General features: G+C 41.4%; 3 protein-coding genes across 3 annotated transcripts; 2 read left to right on the top strand and 1 right to left on the bottom strand.

Moving 5' to 3' along the window:
* Positions 1-477: 477 nt before the first annotated feature.
* LOC149394807 (Tetratricopeptide repeat (TPR)-like superfamily protein) lies at positions 478-3,409 on the top strand. The gene is made up of 2 exons (XM_089614069.1): positions 478-1,484; positions 2,145-3,409. The coding sequence occupies exons 1-2, from the start codon at positions 540-542 to the stop codon at positions 3,198-3,200; spliced, it is 2,001 nt and encodes a 666-aa protein (XP_089470195.1). The 5' UTR covers positions 478-539; the 3' UTR covers positions 3,201-3,409.
* A 3,140-nt stretch (positions 3,410-6,549) lies between these two features.
* LOC149394806 (LYR family of Fe/S cluster biogenesis protein) lies at positions 6,550-7,385 on the top strand. Its single transcript, XM_089615514.1, has 2 exons — positions 6,550-6,688; positions 6,995-7,385. The coding sequence occupies exon 2, from the start codon at positions 7,001-7,003 to the stop codon at positions 7,262-7,264; it is 264 nt and encodes an 87-aa protein (XP_089471640.1). The 5' UTR covers positions 6,550-6,688; positions 6,995-7,000; the 3' UTR covers positions 7,265-7,385.
* Positions 7,386-8,159: 774 nt separating this feature from the next.
* Positions 8,160-11,056, bottom strand: LOC149394805 (SNARE-like superfamily protein). Its single transcript, XM_089615512.1, has 6 exons — positions 10,730-11,056; positions 10,373-10,500; positions 10,123-10,208; positions 9,966-10,026; positions 9,697-9,783; positions 8,160-8,466 (listed from the first exon to the last, which is right to left on the bottom strand). Exons 2-6 carry the CDS (start codon positions 10,454-10,456, stop codon positions 8,374-8,376), a joined length of 411 nt encoding a protein of 136 aa, XP_089471638.1. The 5' UTR covers positions 10,457-10,500; positions 10,730-11,056; the 3' UTR covers positions 8,160-8,373.
* Between the last annotated feature and the right edge of the window lie 10,438 nt (positions 11,057-21,494).

The following is a 21,494-nucleotide window of genomic DNA, read 5'->3' as shown; positions in this document are numbered from 1 at the left end:
GCTCCGGATTGCTAGAGACACGTCGTGTGTCAGTTGGGACTCACTACTGCGTCATCGGACGCCTGTCATTGGAGATCTATTCGTATGAAGAGCGGTTACGGATCGATTGGGCTGACGAGCTTTGTATCTCCAGACCTTCGGGGAGTGGTTATCTCGAGCTGACATTTGAATCTTCTGTCGGGCTGACGTAATACCTAAACCTGTTAACGATAAATACATGGGCTTGAATCCAATTTTTTTTTACTGGGCCAAATCCTTCTCTTATTAGATTGATGACGAAGTCCAACATCAACCGTTGTTTAATTAGCAAATCTTTTAGTTTTTGTGGTTTAATTAGTTAATTATTTATTTTTTTAACCTCTTTCTTTTTTTAGTGTAAGTAAGCAGATATGTGAAGTGATATTCAAATTATTTTGCAAAAGCTAGCAAAAAGAAACTTATTTTTGCTAAAAACAAAAAACAAAATTAAATGCCATTTTGTATTCGCGGAACCGTTGTGTTCCGTTGCTAAGCAGTTACTCAACCATTGTCGTGAATGAATGAAGTTTCAATATTCTAGTTTCCCAATACCTGCGAAAGCTCCAACACTCCTCAGAAACCTTTTCTCATCGCGATCCTATTGCTCGACCGACCCCAATCTCGGCGCATGGTTCAACAAGTACGTCGACAAGACCAAGGTCTCCTCATGGAACGCCATAATCGCCGACCTGGCTCGCTCCGGCGACTCCGTCGAGGCTCTCCGAGCGTTCCGGTCGATGCGAAAGCTGTTCCTCAGGCCCAACAGAGACACCTTTCCCTGCATCGTCAAGTCCTGCTCGGCTCTCTCCGATCTCCGCTCCGGCAGGCAAGCCCACCAGCAAGCCCTCCTCTTCGGCCTCGACCTCGACCTCTTCGTCTCCTCGGCCCTCGTCGACATGTACTCAAAATGCGGCGAGCCGAGAGACGCGCGCAAGGTGTTCGACGAAATGCCGCAGAGGAACGCGGTGTCTTGGACCTCCATGGTCAACGGCTTCGTCCAGAGCGGCGAGCCCGGATCGGCTCTGTCGCTCTTCAAGGAGTTTCTGAACGGCGACGAGGTCTCCGCCATGGACGCGGTGGTGATGGTCTCGGCTCTCTCGGCCGCGTCTCGGCTCTCGGATAAGGAAGTGACCGAGTGCCTTCACGGGGTCGCCGCCAAAAGGGGATTCTCCGGAGATTCGGGGGTCGGGAACACTCTGATCGACGCGTACGCCAAGTGCGGAGCGGTTTCTCTCTCGAGGAGGGTTTTCGATTCGATGGAGTCCAAGGACGTGGTGTCGTGGAACTCCATGATCGCGGTGTACGCGCAGAGCGGATTGTCCGTCGAGGCTCTCAGAGTCTTCTCGGAGATGACGAAAGAGGAGGGTCGAGGAAGTGTCGAGTTCAACGCCTCGACCGTCACTCCGTTGCTATTGGCTTGTGCTCACTCCGGCACGTTACGCATCGGAAAATCGATACACAATATGGTAAAAAAAAACTCAAAGCCTATTCAATATTTTGCTTGTTAAGATATTATTGAGTAAAATTTATACAACTTTGGATTTTTAGGAGAATTAATTTTATTACAACTACATGTTTTTTTGTATTGCTATTAACGAGTTATTTCTGGTTGTAAATGTTTCTTCTTTATGTTGATTAGGTGTTATATTCCTCAAAAAAGCCTAATATAGTCGTCATAAGGACTAAAGTTACTACAAAATCCATAATTTTGTGTAGAAAAATTGGAGAGAAACAATGAGAGAGAGAGAGAGTACCTAATCAATATTTTGCTTGTTGAGATATTATTGAGTAAAATTTATACAACTTTGGATCTTTAGGAGAATTAATTTTATTACAACTACATTTTTTTTTTGTATTACTATTCACGAGTTATTTCGGTTTATAAATGTTTCTTCTTTATGCTGATTAGGTGTTAGATTCGTCTAAAAAGTCTAATATAGTCGTCAAAAGAACTAAAGTTACTACAAAATCCATAGTTTTGTGTAGAAAATTTGGAGAGAAACAATAAGAGAGAGAGAGAGAGAGATAATTTTTTTACTTGTCGAATGGGGATCTGGAGTAATAAATTTAAGAGATGCGTATCGAATGAGGTCGAACTTGAGCAACGAGGTATATAACATTGGCAGGTCCTGAGACGCGGCGTGAGAGAGAACGTGATAGTGAACACGGCGATGATCGACATGTACTGCAAGTGCGGGAGAGTCGAGCTGGCGAGGAGGGCGTTCGACCGGATGAAGGAGCGGAACGTGAAGTCGTGGACCGCCATGGTGGCCGGGTACGGGTCCCACGGCCTCGCCGGAGAAGCCCTCCGGCTCTTCTCCGAGATGGTGGGGCCCGGGCCCGGCCCCAGACCGAACCACGTGACGTTCCTCTCCGTCCTGTCCGCGTGCAGCCACGCGGGCCTCGCGAGAGAGGCCTGGCACTGGTTCCGGTCCATGAGGCGCGACCACGGCCTCGTCCCGGGCGTCGAGCACTACGGCTGCATGATCGACCTCCTGGGCCGGGCCGGCGACCTCGGCGGGGCCCACGGGCTGATATCCGAGATGTCCGAAGCCGCCCCTCCCGATTTCGTGATCTGGGGCTCGCTTCTCGGGGCGTGTCGGGTCCATAAAAACGTGGGGCTCGGGGAATTGGCCGCGGCGAAGCTTCTCGAGCTCGACCCGGAAAATTCCGACCACTACGTCTTGATGTCGAACATCTACGCGGACGCGGGCCGGTGGGGCGACGTGGAGAGGATGAGATCCCTTATGCGGGCCCGGGGGCTCTCGAAGCCGCCGGGCTTCAGCGTTCTCGAGCTCGGCGGAGAGTTTCATCTTTTCTTCGTGGGGGATCGGGACCATCCGCGGAGGGGAGAGATTTACGGGTTTCTCGAGGGGTTGACGGCGAGGCTGAGGGAGAGCGGGTACTCGCCGGAGAAAGGGTCGGTGCTCCACGACGTGGACGAGGAGGAGAAGGAGATGAGCCTCCGAGTCCACAGCGAGAAGCTCGCGGTGGCATTCGGGATCATGAGCTCCGGCCCCGGGACCACCGTGCGGATCGTCAAGAACCTCAGGGTCTGCGGCGACTGCCACGCCGCTCTCAAGCTCATATCGCGGCTCGAGGGACGCGAGATCGTGGTCCGCGATCTCAAGCGGTTTCATCATTTCAAGGATGGTCAATGTTCTTGTGATGATTATTGGTGACAGTATTTTTTTTTTTTTACGATTTTGAAAATATTTATTACTTGAGAATCAAGGCTCATAGAAAAGCATATATATATATATATATAGCTCTGTTTTAAGCTGTGCTTGTGCGGATTCACTCTGTTGTATAATGGAGAAGCTTTTAGTAAGGATGATTGTTTTTTTTCTTGAACTAGAAGGATTCTCTGGGGAGAAATTATAATAAACACCTCAATATAACGTTAAAGTTTGATTTCGAAATTGTTATTGAAGTTGATTTAGTGATGCAGTTATTTTTCATATTGGTATGAAACTGGAATTGAAAATGTAGAATACTGCAGGTATAAATTTAGAGTTATCTATAATGGAGGGGAGATTTCGCCAAAACTGGATAGAATTTATAAATTGTTTTAACAATTTTATGTATGTTTTCCTCCCACGAAATTTGGAGTAAAATTTGTTTTTATTATTATGATTTGGACTTTTGAGTTTAATAGTTTGACATATATATAAAAAAAAAAAATTATATAATGAGAAATTGTGCATTTGCCACCAATTTCATAAGTGGAAAGTGGAAAAATATTATGAAATTGGTGGTAAATGAGACAATTTCTCATTATATAATGGGCATTGTAGCGAAATAGCCAAAATGAAACTATGAAATTTGTTTTTAGCCTATGTTTCACAACTTTTAGGGAAATAGTCAACATGATTATGTGGCAATAATTAAGGTCTTATTTACCCTTATTTATTAATAAATTCGTCATTTTCTCTCTCCTATTTTTTTTCTACATTTTTTTATACATAAAAACTTCAAAAAATCATATCTATCTCATATGAACTCGAAATTGAGTGATTCCAAATCCTACGGATTTGTGACGCCTAGATCTTCAAAAATAGATCCATTGTGTTTGATGAAAAATAATGTTTAATACCATAAATGTAGAAAAATCGACCTTAAATATGGAAATAACGGAAATTTTTTGAAATTATAAAAAAAATGGAAATGTAAATATGATGCATTAAACATAATTTTTCATCAAACACATTGGGTCTATTTTTGAAGATCTCGACGCCACGAATTTGTAGGATTTGAAATCACTCAATTTCGAGTTCGTATGATAAATATACGAATTTTTGAAGTTTTGATGCAAAAAAAATTATTTGAAAAAAAATAGGAGAGAGAAAGTGACGAATTTATTAATAAATAATGACAAATCAGACCTTAATTATTGCCACATAAACCATTTGGCTATATCCCTAAAAATTGTCAAACATAGGCTAGATCCAAAATCACATGTTTAAAGTGGCCTAGTTATTTACAAATCTCTTATATAATTATAAAAAGAAATATCCATATTTCTTTCTTCTATTTTTATCGGTAACCTTTTGAGAAACTAGATCAGAAAAATAAAATTATACAACAGAATTCCAAATTCAAAAATACCTTAATAGCCATTTGAATTTTTTTAATTAACAAACCACCCAAAATTTGCCAGTGTTGATTATACGGGTAAATATCATAATTAATATGAGCGTTTTATATGTGTTAAACGCTTACTCTCGGCTTTGAATCTCATGCGTTCTTGAGTGATTTTTATTGTGTTTGGTGTTTTTGTAAGTGACTTACAGGATTGAGAGATAATTTGGTGTGAAAGATGCAATCAGACCAATTCAAGACAATTCAATTACTTTTGGACAACAAGAAATACGGGGTCCTATTATGCAAGATTTTGAGATTCTCTATTGACGATTTTGGATAAATTCATCACACTATTGGATAGAGCTTCTCTTAACTTTCCAATGCATATTTATTTGCAAAATCAAACATGAGAACAAGGAGTTATGGACATTTCAAGCACGATTGCACACTGCAAATGAATTTCGCAATTTTAGCTCATTTTAAGCCGCCGGATCCCATCTAAGAGCCCATATAGGTCCGAAAACATCTTGGAAACCAACATATATGAATTCGAGTCTCCAAAAACACAAGTTTGGTTTATTTTAGGTTTTTACTTTCTTGTTTGGCTCGCTGGGAGAGAAGAAGAAACATAGAAGAAGACACGTTCCACTACTGTTCGATGGTGTTACTACCACCACAATTAAGCGTTTCATCTTCCTATCTTTATCTTTAGAACTCCCGTTTATTATGTTTTGTTTTAGCTTGATTGTCATGATTTGCTTTGATTTATTTTCTTCGTCTATTACTCTCGTCGCAATGAACTAATCTCCTTAAGCGTGATGACTTAGTTTGCTTGAATATGGTTGTGGACTCATGTTTATTTAATTGAAGTCTTTTTCGTGTTCAAGTCATCTTCCTTTATTTAATTTTATGTTTAATGCTTGTATGAGATTAACTACCTCGTTCGTGAATTTGAGAATTGTTTAAATACTCGAGAGAGAGAGAGATAGATAGATTAAATAATCGTGCAAGTGAATTAGATGACCGTATTACATTCTTAGAGACTAGAGGTAAATAGGCTGCTATTTAGTCGTGTGTACGCTCATAATCGCAGTGCTTGTCGTGTTTGTAGGAAATGAGATCGAGAGATGATTTTTCGGATATTGACATAGATTGTTAGATGCTTGAAAGAGATCTAATGATATTAGTATGTGAGCATGATTAGTTAAGAGCGAGAACCGAAAGTTCGTGCTTAATTCTAAGAACCCCGATCATAGGAGAGTTTAGCCTAGCCACTACATCTCCGTCCACCCATCGTTTATTTTGTGTTTTTATTGATTTTGGCATTTTTAGTTAATAACCGTCATCATTAGCTTTGAGTTCAATTCGTTACTTGCTAAATTATCATCATCATTGCTCGTATAATTCGACTCATACTTACGATTTACTACTTGAATGACTATGTGCGCTTGCGTACAAAAATATTGCAACAATAATATAAATTAGTCAAAAATATAAAAATGTATAATCAGAAAATAGGAAAGAAAAAAAATACTCATGAATTTTACATAATTATATAATTAAATTGTTATGAACATTTAGTACTTGAGAATTTGTTTAACTTTTGACTACGGCTAGTTTTAGACAAATTTTGATTATTTTACTGATTTTAGACCAGTCATGTTCTTTTATAAATTCATTGGTTTTTGGATTGAATTTAAAATTTTCTTGTATGATTTTCCTTCGTTATTTTGGGAAAAAGTATCAAAACAAGCAAATAAAACACAAACAAAAAATTATAAATTAAAGATTTATTAAAGATTTGAGAAACAAATTACAAATACAATAGAATGTAAAACAGGCAGCATTTTATTATAAAAACAAGGGTAAATTTAAGTGTCCTAATAAAAAAAAAAAAAAAAAAAAGAAGAAGAAGAAGAAGAGTAAATTTAAGTGAGAATATATGGCCACTTATAAGAAGAGAAATCAATCAATAGCCAAAACCTATATCCCATTTTAAGGTTAACTCTCTCTCTCTCTCGTTCAATCCTCGGCGCAGTCTCTCTCCCGAGCCCTTACGCTACGAACTACGAAGAGCACCGCAACGGTAAAGCGTTTCTCTAATTAATTACGGTGTGTGTGTGTGTGTGTTTTTTTTTTTTTTGTGAATTTCGGTTTTGGTTTGGGGCTATGTATAAGAGAAGTAGTTTGAAACTTTGAAGGGAATCATCTGTTATATTCAGTTTCAGATGATGATTAGTCTTGTCTGTGTATTGTTTGGGGATCATGGATTGATTCGAGTATTAAGAGAAATTAGCCGAACAATTTCGAGTGATTATCTTCTCCGGTCTCTCGTCTTCGTCTCTAGCCCTAAATCTGCAAATTTCCCTAACTCTCTCTCTCGATCGAACAGGAATCAATGGCGGCACCGAGCAGAGTTGAGGTGCTGAGTCTGTACAGGTGTCTGCTACGAACAGCGCGGTCGTTCAGCGACTACAACATCAGAGAGTACACCAAGCGCCGCTCCGGCGACGCCTTTCGCCAGAGCAGAGCGATCTCCGATCCCTCCGTCGCCGCCGCCGTGTTCTCCGACGGGAAGAAGCAGCTGGAGGTCGCCCGGAGACAGGCCGTGGTCTACAGCCTCTACGCCCCCACTATCAAGAGTGTCATGGAATCCGATTAGGGCTTTTTTTTATTTTTATTTTTAAATGACACTTGTTTGTTTGTAATGAATAAAACAGATTTTTTATTTTTATTTTTACTGAGAAAATAGAGGAAGAAAAATGGTGTTTTTTTTTTCCTTCCTCAACTAGCGTCTACGACTAGATTTTTGGCCAAGGTTAATAAAGCTAATCATATACCCAGCTACATAAAAAATTGCTCTTTGATCAATTTGCTGAAATTTTGAATGGCCGGAACTATCCAAAAAGGATTTTGCTCATCACCCCACAATCTATTACAAATTTACAATTAATTAGTTAGAATGCCTTTCTTCTATGAGAAGAGGCTAAGAGCTAAGACTAACAAACTTTTAACAATTATATAATCCACTATCCAATTATCATAAATATTATGTTCCTTAGATCCACTTCTATTGTTAATATTAACAAGAGATTTTGTATTTGATTCTGAACTTTATGTTTTTCATAATATTTCCTATACATGTTTTGCCTTATTTTTGTTCAGTTGGGTTTTCGGTTCACAATTAGATGAGTAGTAGCTGATAATAATACTAATAATAATAAGTTTCTTAAAAGTTTCAAACCAAGGTTAAGATAACCACTACTCTCATATGGGAATAGAATTCAGAGTTTAAAAACATCTTTGCGACAAAACACACTGTAACCAAAGGCAATGCTGATATTCTAGGGCTTGAACATTCATCATATCTTCAGAAATTTAAAATTGTGTAATCAATACTGGTTCAAATGTGTGAATTTTTGTTCAGCTACAATTTCAGGTAACGATTTTGGCCTGATAACTAAATTCAAGACTCAAAACACGACACAGACTCGACCCAGTGACCAGTAATGTCCTTAATTTTATGCTATGATTTGACAAGACACTCAACATTGGAATTGGTGTTATAAATCATGATATAGTCGAGGCGAAAAAAAAATATATCGCAGCACAAAAACCTTTCGATGTAACATATCTTGAACAAAAGTAATGGGGAAGATAACACCATGGTACAAATCCATTGCCAAGAAGGGAAACACATTAAAATATTCCTGAAACTATAGTTGCTCCAATAAACAGATTATTCTCCATAAGCGCTAGATAGATGAACCTTCAGAAATATTTTCTTGAAAGGGCACGGACTTTGGTGTCAAAGTGCGATGATGTAATTCGGGAACCAGGCAAGTAAAGGGGGTTGAGAAGAGTCTGTACAAAGCCAAAACATTTAAAATAAAAAAAAAGTCAATAAAACGAATGTCCTTTTTTCAAAAAAGAAACTGAATCAAATTAAAAGAGAAAATACAAGCTAAAAGAGCACTAGGTCAATCTCAAATGAGATCGGACGTGCTATTTGAACAGAGAGCAGAATTCAAAATCAAAATCCAGAGGCCTGTACTCCTGAAAATATTCTCCCAGATGGCCCGAAATCCAAAACTTTGTTGCAAAAAGTACATTAAAGCAAAACAGCCCTGACCATGGCTGGCCGTTCAAAGATCTGCCCGGGGTATTATTTTGGAAGCAAATACGCTAATTTCTTAAGCTAAGAGAATATATGAAGAAATTTAAACCTCAAGTTTGGAAAAAAAAAACTCCCTTTGCAAGATAGTTCAATATGTTTTCCTAGTTGTCACAGAAGTGTTCTCTAAAAAGAACTTCCATATCTCAGATCTTACGTTCCTGGATTCCTCAAACAACGGACTCTGCGACGAATTTGTCTTTGGCAAAGAATATCCATTTATTTTCCTATTACACTCGAACATCATCCATTTTTTTTCCCTATTTTTCCTTCAACAATATCGTAACCACACTATTCGATATCTTATTCGATTTTCCTAGTAGAAAAGCTTTTTCCACAAGAAATAGCATCCCGTAAGCACTCTCTGAACTCGAGATCACATAAACTGAATTTTAGAATCTACTAATCAGTGACTGAGCAAAGTGAAAAGAAAAAGAAAGAAACACACAAACTCAAACACAAAACGCAAAAAAACATCTCCTAAAGACACACGTTCACTCACAGAGTGAAAAATCTTAGTGACCTCTTCCATCGAAACCTATACTTTTCCCTCAACTAATAGAATAAACTTCATTGCAAGCTTCTACTAAACATGACAAAAATTGATACCGAACAAAGGTGTCTTTTAGTCCCTACGAAATTAATGTCTACCTTTTCATCTTGTAATACCCAATGAATTAGATACATGACAACATCAAACAGATTATACCACGTGAAAAATGTAATATACATATATATATATATATATATATATATATATATTTATAAAGATCATTACTATTTAAACAACTTATCAAACTGGGGAAGTGTAAAAAACAAACTGACCGGCCCAACTAACATAGCAAAAGCATGTGTAGTCACTCAAAAACTAACAAAATGAACCAATTATGTGAAGTAATAACAAAAAAAAAAAAAACTACCTTTATATAAAGTTCATGCACCTCTTGAAAAAAGCTCTTAATGCCATCATCGTTGCGGGAGTCGTGAAGTAACATAAGCCGTGTATGTATGCCTCTAGTTAGGGAAAACACTTTGAATTCATGAAGATACACTAAACCAATTTAAAAAAAAAAAATCATCTTTACTATCTTTTAACATCACTGGTTTCAATTTGTCATTAGAATAAGGTGAATTCCAAAATGCAATATTTTTTTTTATCATTAATATATATGCTTATGGTAAGGATATGGCCCGCAGTAACATATACGGAAACAACCAAGTCGTTGAACCGATCAATTACTTTCGAGAACCTGGAAGTAGCATAAAAGAGAATTTATCAGAACGAAGAACAATAAAATTATTTAAAAATAAAAAAGAAAAAAGAAAAAAAGAGTCGAGAAAGAGACATGGCACTTGTAGTCCAGGCAAGGTCCTGAACAATATCCAGAGCTGCATGTAATACAAACTGATGAAGCTGAGCAGCGTCTTCTCTCTGTTGATTTATTTGTTGCCAATTAAAAAACTTAATCATAAATTGAAGTTTACGCTCAAGATTGAAACAATCACGAATACTGAGAACAATGTTCCAGTTAAAAGACCCAAAAAAAATACCAAACGGAAATCAGACTGAATATCAAAGAGATAAGTGAGACATACTTTAGGTGCAGATCCGAGTTGAGCTTCATAAATCGGTATGTCATTCCTGCTTACGATTATGAAACAAGCTGTACTCGCTGCCATAGCCAAACCTTCTGCGGAATAGCTCAAAGCGTTTGTTTGTTTGTCTGTTTGTTTAAAGAGAAAACTCAATACCGAATCGGAAAAAAACGAAATTCAATAAGAGACTCGTATATACAGGAGACGATCCGGAAGTAGATAACCCGAGCTTGAACAAATCAGTGAAACCGAGCTATTTTTATTCAGTTTTCAGTTGAAATGAAATGTGACCAATCTGTAATTACTAACTGATCGTAAAAGCACAAATAATCAGTGTTATAGAGAGGAAAATCGTACGAGTCCCAGGAGTCGGCGGAGAATACGACGGAGAGCTTCTGGATCGGTGACTCGATATCCGTGACGATTGGCAAACGCGACGACGGTGAAAAAATTACCGGGATCGAGGTCACGGAGGTTCGATTGGGTTCGTGATCTCTTGCTATGCGAAGCTTTTTGAAAATGTCTTCCGTCTTCTTCTTCACTGTCTCGGACTTTGCTCGATTTTCTCTCAACGGAATTCGGCTGATTCCAAATACTCCGTTAATGGCATTACCCAAGAAAATATAATAAAAGAGAGGCTTTTTGTTTCTAAATTATATTCATACTTCTAGACCGAGACAAGTTCATCATGACTTTAATAAAAATATAAATTTTAAAAAAATTTAGGAATGTGTAAGAATTTTTTTTAGGTGGCAAATTTGAAAAAATGTATATAGTGTTGGGCAAAATTGCTAATGCAATATTTCGCACTACATTTGCGACATACATATCACGAAATATCACGAAAGAGTCTAGCTACGCATGCTTAGTGAAGTTGATTATTAAGAATTTGTTCCAATTAGTCACCATTTAACTTATTTTAAGATTAATTTTAGCAAAAATTTCATTTTATTAAAAAGAGTAGTCCACCAGACTTGTAGTAATTAATGAATTAAAGACTAAATTAAATTAACTAAAAAGTAAATTTAATTTACTGTAGACGTGATTGGTTTTTTTTTTTAATAAAATGAAATTTTAACTACTTTTTAAAAAGATGGTGATCTATTGAGCTACTTTAAAAAAAAATGGTGCTCTATTGAGCTATTAACCTAATTGTCTCGTTGATTATTTCCCCTTAATTAAAAAGAAAATGGTCTAATAGGGTCGAGACTTGAGAAATAACAATTCCCAAAGACCTTCGGGAAGAGGCAACCAGATTGTGGTGGTGCTCTAGATCGTTTTTCTCGGTCGCGGGAAGATCGTGGTTTATGTATATGAACCCGATTGGCACCACGGTCTCCACGGAGTCTTAGAAAGGCAGATCTAGTCATCGACAAACCTCCGAGTAGCCTTTCCTTGTGGTTGTGAATGACTTGGCTCTTTGTTTCCTCTTTCATCTACTTTGGACAAGAAAATATAACAAAGTAATGTGATGTTCCTCTATATGACGTGTAGAGCTTGAGAATAGAGTTTCAACGAGCTCTAAGATACCTTTAAGCGGGTAACTAATATGACATCATGAAGAGCCTAGGATTGTGTGAGAGAGAATATGTGAAAAAGGTGATGACAATGATTTTCCTCCAATTTTAGAGAGAAAATAAGGAAAATACTTCTCTACTTTGTATCCCGTTAAAATATGAGGTTTATGAGGTGATGGGAGAAGGATAGTGTGTTTTTGAGGTGATAAGAGATATATTTGGTGTTTTTGAGGTGATGAGAATGAGATTTGATGTTTTTGAGGTGACGAAAAAGATATATGATGTTCTTGAAAATGATGGAAAAGAAAGATGGTGTTCTAGAGATATGATATGATGTTCTTGGAAATTGTGTTTGGGTGGAGAGAGTATGGATGAGATAATATTTGTGTAGAGCTTTGGTTATGCTTTACGTGGCGTCTCTCTCCTCTTTATGGTGAAATGAGGGGTATTCATAGGATTTTGGAGGTGTTGGTGTGTGTTAATTAGATTGTAGGACTCATTTTAGGTGAAAGAGAATGTGGAAAGGTGTTGATTGGTGGATTTGGGGGCAGCCTCGAGATGGCTGGCCGTGTAGGCTCAGTTTCGGCCAAGAGGAGGGTTTACCCGGTCGAGATGGATTGCATGGCCAAGAGGGCCCTCTGGGAGTCTTGGCCAAGGACTCGCTAAGAGGGCAACCTTGCCGAGGGGCCGAAAGGGCCGGCGGGGAGAGCTTCCTGACCGAAGGGGCCGACCGGGAGGCATGGCCGAGACGCCGAGCCGAAAAGGCTACGTTACCAAGAGGGCAACCTAGCCGAGAAGCCGAGAGGACTGCTCGGCCGAGAGGGCAAGACCTGGGCCAAGAAGAGCCTTGTCGACCGAGAGGGGGCTTGCCCAACCGAGGGGTTAAGTTTGTTGGGATTTTGACCTCGTCACTTCGTCCAGTCGAGCTCGTCACTTCGTTAGTCGAGCTCGTCACTTCGTCAGTCAAGCTCGTCACTTCGTCAGATCGACCTGGAATGACTTCGTCACTTCGTCCAAACATCTTTGGATTCAGTTCGTCAGTTCGCCCAACCGTGTTGGGTTAACTCTGTCAAAACCTCTCTCTCTCTCGAAACAGAAAAAAACGAAAAATAAAAGAAGGAACACAAGATTTATAGTGGTTCACTTTCAAAGAGAAAGCTACGTCTACTTTGCCCCTGCAATACTATAAACCCAATTGGGAAAGTTTACAAGTACAAGTGTTTCTATTTTGGGTACAAAGGAATACAACACATAGCATCCTTTGTATATACTAAGGAATAGAGCAAAGTTAATATCCCTAACCGATGTGGGGCTTTTTACAATTCCTTAGATTAGGCTCCACCACTAGTACTACTACCAATAATCTCCCACTTGGAGACTAATCTCATCACGCGTCTCCTTCTTGCAGCGGCGACTCAGCTCATCAGACGAGGAGTCCAACCGAGGTCGAGCACAACTTCAGTTTGTCATATGGCACAGACTTCGTAAACATGTCGGCAGGATTCTGACTCCCTGCGATCTTCTCAAGCACCAATATACCATCTTCCAATGCCGACCTGATGAAGTGGTATCTCAGCTGTATATGCTTCGTCCTCGCATGATACACTGGGTTCTTAGCCAACTGAATGGCACTCTGGCTGTCACTGTACAGCGCACTCCCTCCATGGTCTTGATCCAGCTCGCCCAAGAAAGTCTGTAGCCATATCATCTCCTTCGTGGCCTCGGTGATGGCCACATACTCTGCCTCGCAGCTCGACAAGGCAACGATCTTCTGCAACCTCGACACCCAATTGATAGCCGTCCCTCCGAATGTGTAGACATAACCGGTCGTGCTCTTTCTGCTGTCGACGTCGCCCCCATTGTCAGCATCGACATAGCCTTGGAGTCCTAGTTCGGACTTCCTGAATACCAGCGCCGAGGTCGAGCTGCCTCTCAGATATCGAAGGATCCACTTCACAGCCTCCCAGTGCTCTCTCCCCGGGTTACTCATAAACCTGCTCACAACTCCCACTGCATGAGCAATGTACGGCCTTGTGCACACCATTGCGTACATCAAGCTTCCGATGGCCGAAGCATAAGGGATCTTGTCCATGTACGCCAGCTCGTCCTCTGTCACTGGCGACTGTTGCCTGGACAATTTGAAGTGGCTGGCCAGCGGCGAGCTGACCGACCTCGCGTCCTCCATGTTGAAGCGTTGGAGCACCTTCTTCACATACTCCTCCTGTGAGAGCTCGACGCTCTCTCTCGTCCTCTTGATCCTCATCCCGAGAATCTGCTTCGTGGCTCCTAGATCCTTCATCGCGAACTCTTCGGACAATCTCTTCTTCAGCTCGTCGATCTCGTGTAGGTTGGCACCTGCGATCAGCATGTCGTCGGCGTAGAGCAGAAGAATCACATAGGAGTCTTCAAGTCTCTTGAAGTAGCAGCAATGGTCGGCCTCACACCTGCCGAACTAAGCTCGCTTCATGAAGTTGTCGAACTTCTTGTACCACTGCCGCGAGGCTTGTTTCAGCCCGTAGAGACTCTTCTGGAGCTTGCACACGAGCTCCTCTCTTCCTTTCACCTCGAAGCCTTCGGGCTGCCTCGTGTAGATCTATTCGTCGAGATCACCGTGAAAAAACGCCGTCTTCACATCCATCTGTTGCAGATGCAGATTTTCTTTGGCAACCAATCCCAGCACGGTTCTGATCGTCACGAGCTTGACGACCGGAGAAAAGATTTATGTGAAATCGATTCCCTCCTTCTGCTGGAAACCTTTCACCACCAGCCTCGCCTTGAACCGTTGGCTTCCATTGCTCTCCTCCTTTATCCGGTACACCCACTTGTTGTGCAGTGCTTTCTTCCCAGATGGTAACTCTGCCAGCTCCCAAGTATGATTCGTGATCAATGAATCCATCTCGTCCTTCATGGCGAGCTCCCACTTGGTCGAGGCGTCGACCTCCATAGCCTCTTCATAGCATTCCGGCTCTCCTCTGTCGGTAAGGAGGATGTAGTTGAGAGACGGAGAAAACTTGTGTACCGGTTTTCTGACTCTTGTCGATCTCCGCAACTCGGTGATCGGAGTTCGCTGATTCACCTCGAGCTCGGTGTTCTCATCAGCTTCTTCTTCAATATCGCGACCGTCATCAGCTCGGCCTGATCTCACCTCGGTCATCGAAGTGTCTTCTTCGATCTCGTGACCGCCATCAGCTCGGCCTGATCTCACCTCGGTCATCGAAGTGTCTTCTTCTTCCAGCTCGGTCGTCGAGAAGTCTTTCAGGTCGATCATTGACTTCTCGCCCTCATGAGCTTTCTTGGTCGAGCTCCCCTTCAGCTTGTCCCCGTACGTCGTCTGCTCATTGAAGACAACATTCCTGCTTCGGACTATCTTTCTCGCATGGGCATCCCAGAAACTATAGCCGATCTCAGTTTCACCATAACCAATGAAATAACACTTTTTAGATTTCGGGTCGAGCTTACTTCGAACAGATTCATCAATATGAACATATGACAAACAACCAAACACACTTTCAGATAAGAAAGGTTTACCTTCTTCTCATTCCACGCTTCTTCTGGAATTCTGAAGTTCAAAGGAACGCTCGGTCCTCGGTTTATCAAGAAGGCTGTCGTGTTGATTGCATCGGCCCAAAATGTCTTGGGCAGGCTGGAGTGAATTCGCATACTCTGAGCTCGTTCATTCAGCGTGCGATTCATTCGCTCCGCTACTCCGTTCTGTTGGGGAGTCCCCAGGATCGTTCTCATCATCTTGATCCCGTTCTCAGCACAATAACGCTTGAAGTCGGAGTCGACGTACTCCCCTCCGTTGTCGGACTTCAAGCACTTCACTTTCGAGCTCGTCTCCAGCTCGACCATCGCCTTCCACATTTTGAAGGTAGCGAACACGTCAGATTTATTCTTCAGGAAATAAACCCATACCTTCCTTGTGGAATCGTCTATGAACGTCACGTAGTAGCGAGATCCCCCAAGTGAAGGGACTGGAGCTGGTCCCCATACGTCGGTATGTATCAGCTCGAGTTTCTCCGCCTTCAGCTCTCTGCTCGCATTCGTGAAGCTAACTCGCTTCTGCTTCCCGAGAATGCAGCTCTCGCACTGGTGATGTTCCACCGTCTTCAGCTCCGGGATCATGCCGTCTTTTACCAGCATCTTCATCCCTTTCTCGCTCATGTGCCCGAGCCTGCGGTGCCACAGCTCGGTCTTCGCGGTGTTGTCGACCACAGCCACCATGTCTCTGCAGCTCGACGTCATGTAGAGCGTGCCTGTCTTCTGTCCGCGAGCTACCACCATAGCTCCCTTTGAGACCTTCCACGAGTTATTCCCGAACGTCATGGTGTAACCTTCATCGTCGAGCTGACCCATCGAGATTAGGTTCCTCATCAACTTCGGCACGTGTCTAACCTTGTTGATTTTCCAGACTTGCCCGTTTCCTATCTTCAGCCTGACGTCGCCGACACCAACAATGTCTAGAGGCTCGCCATCAGCCACGTAGACCTTCCCGTGATTTCCTGCGATATAATTCTCCAGAATATCGCTGTCAGGGGTGGTGTGAAAAGACGCTCCTGAGTCGAGCACCCAAGAGTCGATCGAGCTGTCCACCGTTAGCAGTAATGCATCTGCTAAATCTTCAGTGACAGCGTGGGCACCGCCTTTCTCCTTGGCTGGCTTCTTGCAATACTTCCTGATGTGGCCGGACTCGCCACAATTCCAGCACGCAGAGGTTCGCCCTGACTTGGACTGACCTCGCCCACTCCGTGACTTCGACCTGTCCTTCCCTCGGTTCTGACTCCGGTTGTGGTTTCTTCCCCTGTTCTCCACATTCAAGGCCGAACTCGTCGAGGCCTCGCCAGAATCAATTCACTAGTACAAAATATAGCATCAGGTGCGACTTTTTTCGCACCTGAAAGTGCAAAAGTCGCACCTGAAAGTACTTTCAGGTTCGACTTTAGATGCGACAAAGTCGCACCCGAAAGTCCACACCTGATAATCCTCTTGATTATCAGGTGCGACAAGTCGCACCTGAAAGTCTTGACTATCAGGTGCGACTAGTCGCACCTGATGCTCTTTATCTTTTTAAAAAAAAATTAATATGTTGATTATATATAGGGAAGAACCATATCGGGTTCCATATAGGGAGTTATTCTATGATTTAAAAACTAAAATTTAAAAGTTATATCCAAGTCTATTAACATAAATATGAATAATACAAATGTTCATATTTATTAGATTTAAAGATTTTAACTATTAAAATATCCAATAAATTACTTAAAAAAAAAGGAAAAAAAATATTCATTCATTTTTCAGGGAAATTTAAACTTAAACTAATCATACAAATAACCTAAACTTAATTTTAACCTAAACTAATTTTAACCTAAACTAATAATTATATAAATAATTTAATAGAAACACTAACCTAAACATATTACAAAACATTAACATGTTATCAAATTAATTACAATTACAATTATAATTAACATAAACTAATCAAAATTAAATTAAACAAACTAATCAAAATTAAATTACTAACTATCTAATTAACATTTACAATTATTAACATATATTAACTTACATATTTCACATTAATACACTAATATATATTTATCAACCTAACTAACCTAGCTAACTAACTAATATATGAGTATATAAAAAAAACTAATATATACACTAACCTAGGATGGCCGGCCGGGGACTCGGGGACAGCGGCTCGGTGGCTGGGACTCGGAGGCAGCGGGGCCGGGGCTGAGCGCACGGCGAGGTCCGAATCGAGGCCAAAACCTTCTCATATTCACGTCCCAAAACTGATTCAAATCGAACAAGGCCACTCCTATAATTTCAACATCACAAACAGTCAAAATGAATCACATAGCCAAAACAAGTGTCACGGCCAATGAATCACAGCAAAATCACAAACTCATTTCAGCCAAGTCAAAAGAATTCCCGACAGCCTGACCCACTAGCGCTTAAGCCATCATAACTCGAGCAAAACTTGAAATCGATTGATTCTAGCGGCAAATGAAAGTAGACTCATGTAGCTTTCTAACGAGATATTACAAGCATATATACGACAAGAATAGCTATCTCAAAAACAGCCCGTAATTCGCTGTTACAATTCTGGAAATCCCGTTTTACTGCTGCGAAACACAAACTTTGGAAATTCATAACTCATTCAATACTCAATGGATTTACATGTTCTTGGTCATTTTAGAAAGCTCATACAGTCTACTATCCATGAAAAATATCCAAAAATAAGAACTCAGGTCATACAGGTCTGTCCACGTCGATTTACAAAGGCTGTTCAAACAGTTTTTCTTTTTCAAAAATTCGGCCAAATTCAAACCACAACCAAGAAATTCCGAGTTCAATCCTCAATTTCAAATCATCAACATCAATAATTGATCCCAATCAACACACAAAAACCAACCAATTTTACTGATTTCAACCCGGAACCAAAAACCCCCAAATATGGAACCAAGAACCCTAGCTTCGAATTTCAATCCAAGGAGATGAATTCTTACCTCAATCCACGAATTCAAGCTTCTTTGGAGGGTTCTCACTTCTTTCCCGGTGGTTTCTCTTGCTCCGGCGTCACCGTGGCTCGCGGCGGCGTCCTTTTCCTCGGCCTGAAACGCGCGGTGGAGGATGGGTCACGGCGGCCACGGCGAGCTCGCGGCGGTGGCGCTCTGCTCGGCTGGGACGCGCGCGCGGTGGAGCTGCTCGGTGGTCGCTCTTGCTCCGGCGTTCTTTCTCGGCTCCCTCTCTCTCTTTTCCTTTCTCTCTTCTTTCTTTTCTTTCTTTCTTCTCTTTCTCTTTCCCGAGCAGTTTCTTTTCTTTTAAATTCTTTTTTAAAACTGAATGAAAAAATGAGGGGGAGAATTGGCCCGCTTAAAATTTTAAACAATCAGGTGCGACTGAAAGTTTTTTTAACAATCAGGTGCGACTCACCTGATACTCAAAAAAAAAAAAATTTAGCGAAATTTTTTGGACTTCTGGTTGACAATCTGATGTGACTAGTCGCACCAGAAAGTCATTTAGATGCGACTTTTAGGTGCGACTAGTCGCACCTGATAGTCATGCGCATCAGAAAACTATATTTGTAGTAGTGATTCGTCGCACCTCTTCGGCGAGGATGCGATCTCGTACGTCGTTGAACTTTAACTTCGCACTTCCAACCGAGTTGCTGACTGCGGCCCTCATCGGCTCCCAGCTATTCGGCAAGGACGCGAGCAGAATCAGAGCTCGCACTTCGTCGTCGAACTCGATCTCAACCGATGACAGTTGGTTGACGATCGTGTTGAACTCGTTCACGTGAGTGGCTACCGGGCCTCTTCATCAGAAACACCTTGTTGTTCGCCGAGGGTTTCTCGTACATGTCCGTCAGGACCTTCATCATTCCCGCCGTGGTCTTCTCCTTCGCCACGTTGTGAGCCACGTTCTTCGACAGCGTTAGTCGAATAACTCCCAGAACCTGCCTGTCGAGGAGATTCTATTCTGCCTCGTCCATCTTTTCTGGTTTCTCGCTCAGCGGTTGATGAAGCTTTCTTCCATACAGATAATCCTCGATCTGCATTCTCCAGAATGCATAGTCCGACCCGTCGAACTTCCCGATCCCATGCACCGTGCCTTCTTCGCCTTCCATCGTTTTCTACTTCGCTTCTTCTCCACAGGTCGCACTCCGTTTCAACAAGAAACTGCAAACCTAGAAGCTCTGATACCAGTTGTTGGGATTTTGACCTCGTCACTTCGTCCAGTCGAGCTCGTCACTTCGTCAGTCGAGCTCGTCACTTCGTCAGATCGACCTGGAATGACTTCGTCACTTCGTCCAAACGTCTTTGGATTCAGTTCGTCAGTTCGCCCAACCGTGTTGGGTTAACTCTGTCAAAACCTCTCTCTCTCGAAACAGAAAAAACGAAAAATAAAAGAAGGAACACAAGATTTATAGTGGTTCACTTTCAAAGAGAAAGCTACGTACACTTTGCCGCTGCAATACTATAAACCCAATTGGGAAAGTTTACAAGTACAAGTGTTTCTATTTTGGGTACAAAGGAATACAACACATAGCATCTTTTGTATATACTAAGGAATAGAGCAAAGTTACTATCCCTAACCGATGTGAGACTTTTTACAATTCCTTAGATTAGGCTCCACCACTAGTACTACTACCAACAAAGTTCGTGCTTTTCGTCTGCATCGTGACTATGTCATCTTTGGGAAGTGTGGAAACAGCGGAACAAACTTCTCCACGGAGACATAAGAGCCGAGCTTAAATATGCTTTTCGGAGGTCGGTCTCGCTGCTGGATGACTACGACATGTTCAGCAGCATCTCCTTGCACCGTCCCCCCAACCCGGATCCGTGCACCTGGTCCCCGCCAACGCTCACACGATGGAAGTTGAATGTGGATGCTGTCTACCCTGTGGATGGCGATTTGATGAGCCTTGGGGGCTGTTTCCGCGACCGTCAAGGTACTTTTATTGCTGGTTTTCACAGAACCAAAAATAAAGTTCCTTCTATTCTGGGTGCGGAGCTTACAGCCATCCATGAAGGCCTTATTTTTGCCGAAAAATGGAGTCTTCTCCCCTGCGAGATCGAATCAGATTGCGAATCGGCTATCTCCATCCTCCGGGGTCAGGATAGCCGGGACAACGAAGAGGGCTTTATTATTGACGACATACTTGCTTCACCAGGATTTGCGACTTCTCTGCTTCGTTTTGTGAGGAGAGATGGCAACACTGTTGCTCATTGTAATTCTTTTAATCATATTCCTGATACTTGGCTTAATGACCCTCCCAGTTGTATTAGTAATAGCCAGGAGACCGATTTGGCTTCAGCTATAGTTTTTTTTTTGAGGGATCAGCTATAGTTAAACATATATCCCCAGGTTGCTCAAAAAAAAAATCTATTCTTTGGTTTTTTTTTTCTTCCTTTGGGGCTTTGAAAAATAATCTGTCTGACATTTTCGCGTTTGGTTATTCATGTGTTAATATCTTTGGTACTTGTTCGTTTTCATTTCCTGGTTTGTTATTATCGTTATCTTTATTCATGTAATCGAATCGAATGTTGTGGAGTTTCATTGGGTGATTGAGGACATGTAAACTAGCAATAATAATACTAGCAACCTGATATTATTTTTTCAGTTCTAGTAGTCTTCAGTCTTTTTTCTTTTTTTGTCTTGCGTCGCAAGTTTCTCTGTTCAGCTAATTCTGCCATTATTATTAGGTATCAGAAGTCAAGCTCAACATAGAGTTCGATTCAAGGCATTGATGTTTACCCAGCATCGTAACAAATGCTTATCTATCGAGGAAAGTTCTTGAAGGACACAACGACCCTCGAAGAAAATGAAGTTGCCGAAAACAGTTTTATCGTGATAATGAAGGTATTTATTTATTTATTTGCTTTCTCCATTGTGGATATACATTCTTTTTAACAGTACTGATATTTATTGGAAGCTTTTAGACTAAGGCTTCTCTGAGTGGATCCTCAAGCGCACCCGTTCCAGCCGCGAGTCGGGTAAGTGGTCGAAAATTTTCCCTATTTAATTTTGACCAAAGATGGAAAAAGAAACGAAGAAATATATTTTTATAGAAGCAAAGTTTATCTAATCAGATTTTGTTG

The sequence above is a fragment of the Urtica dioica genome, chromosome 5, assembly GCF_054948205.1.
Source record: "Urtica dioica subsp. dioica isolate 48M chromosome 5, U.dioica_male_clone48M_v1_H2, whole genome shotgun sequence".
NCBI classification, from domain to species: Eukaryota; Viridiplantae; Streptophyta; class Magnoliopsida; order Rosales; family Urticaceae; genus Urtica; species Urtica dioica.
Note: the sequence above shows the minus strand (reverse complement) of the source record. Positions and strands in the feature narration are given on the sequence as shown.

Bases quoted from the DNA above. Each gene is read 5' to 3' on its own strand.
- LOC149394806 (XM_089615514.1), top strand. From the start codon at position 7,001: ATGGCGGCACCGAGCAGAGTTGAGGTGCTGAGTCTGTACAGGTGTCTG.
- LOC149394805 (XM_089615512.1), bottom strand. From the start codon at position 10,456: ATGGCAGCGAGTACAGCTTGTTTCATAATCGTAAGCAGGAATGACATA. The intron at 10,027-10,122 runs GTCTCTTTCTCG...TGCTACTTCCAG, and splicing joins GCCTGGACTACAAGTGCCAT to GTTCTCGAAAGTAATTGATC. The intron at 8,467-9,696 runs GTAGTTTTTTTT...GGCTTTGTACAG, and splicing joins TGCATGAACTTTATATAAAG to ACTCTTCTCAACCCCCTTTA.
- LOC149394807 (XM_089614069.1), top strand. From the start codon at position 540: ATGAAGTTTCAATATTCTAGTTTCCCAATACCTGCGAAAGCTCCAACA. The intron at 1,485-2,144 runs GTAAAAAAAAAC...TAACATTGGCAG, and splicing joins GAAAATCGATACACAATATG to GTCCTGAGACGCGGCGTGAG.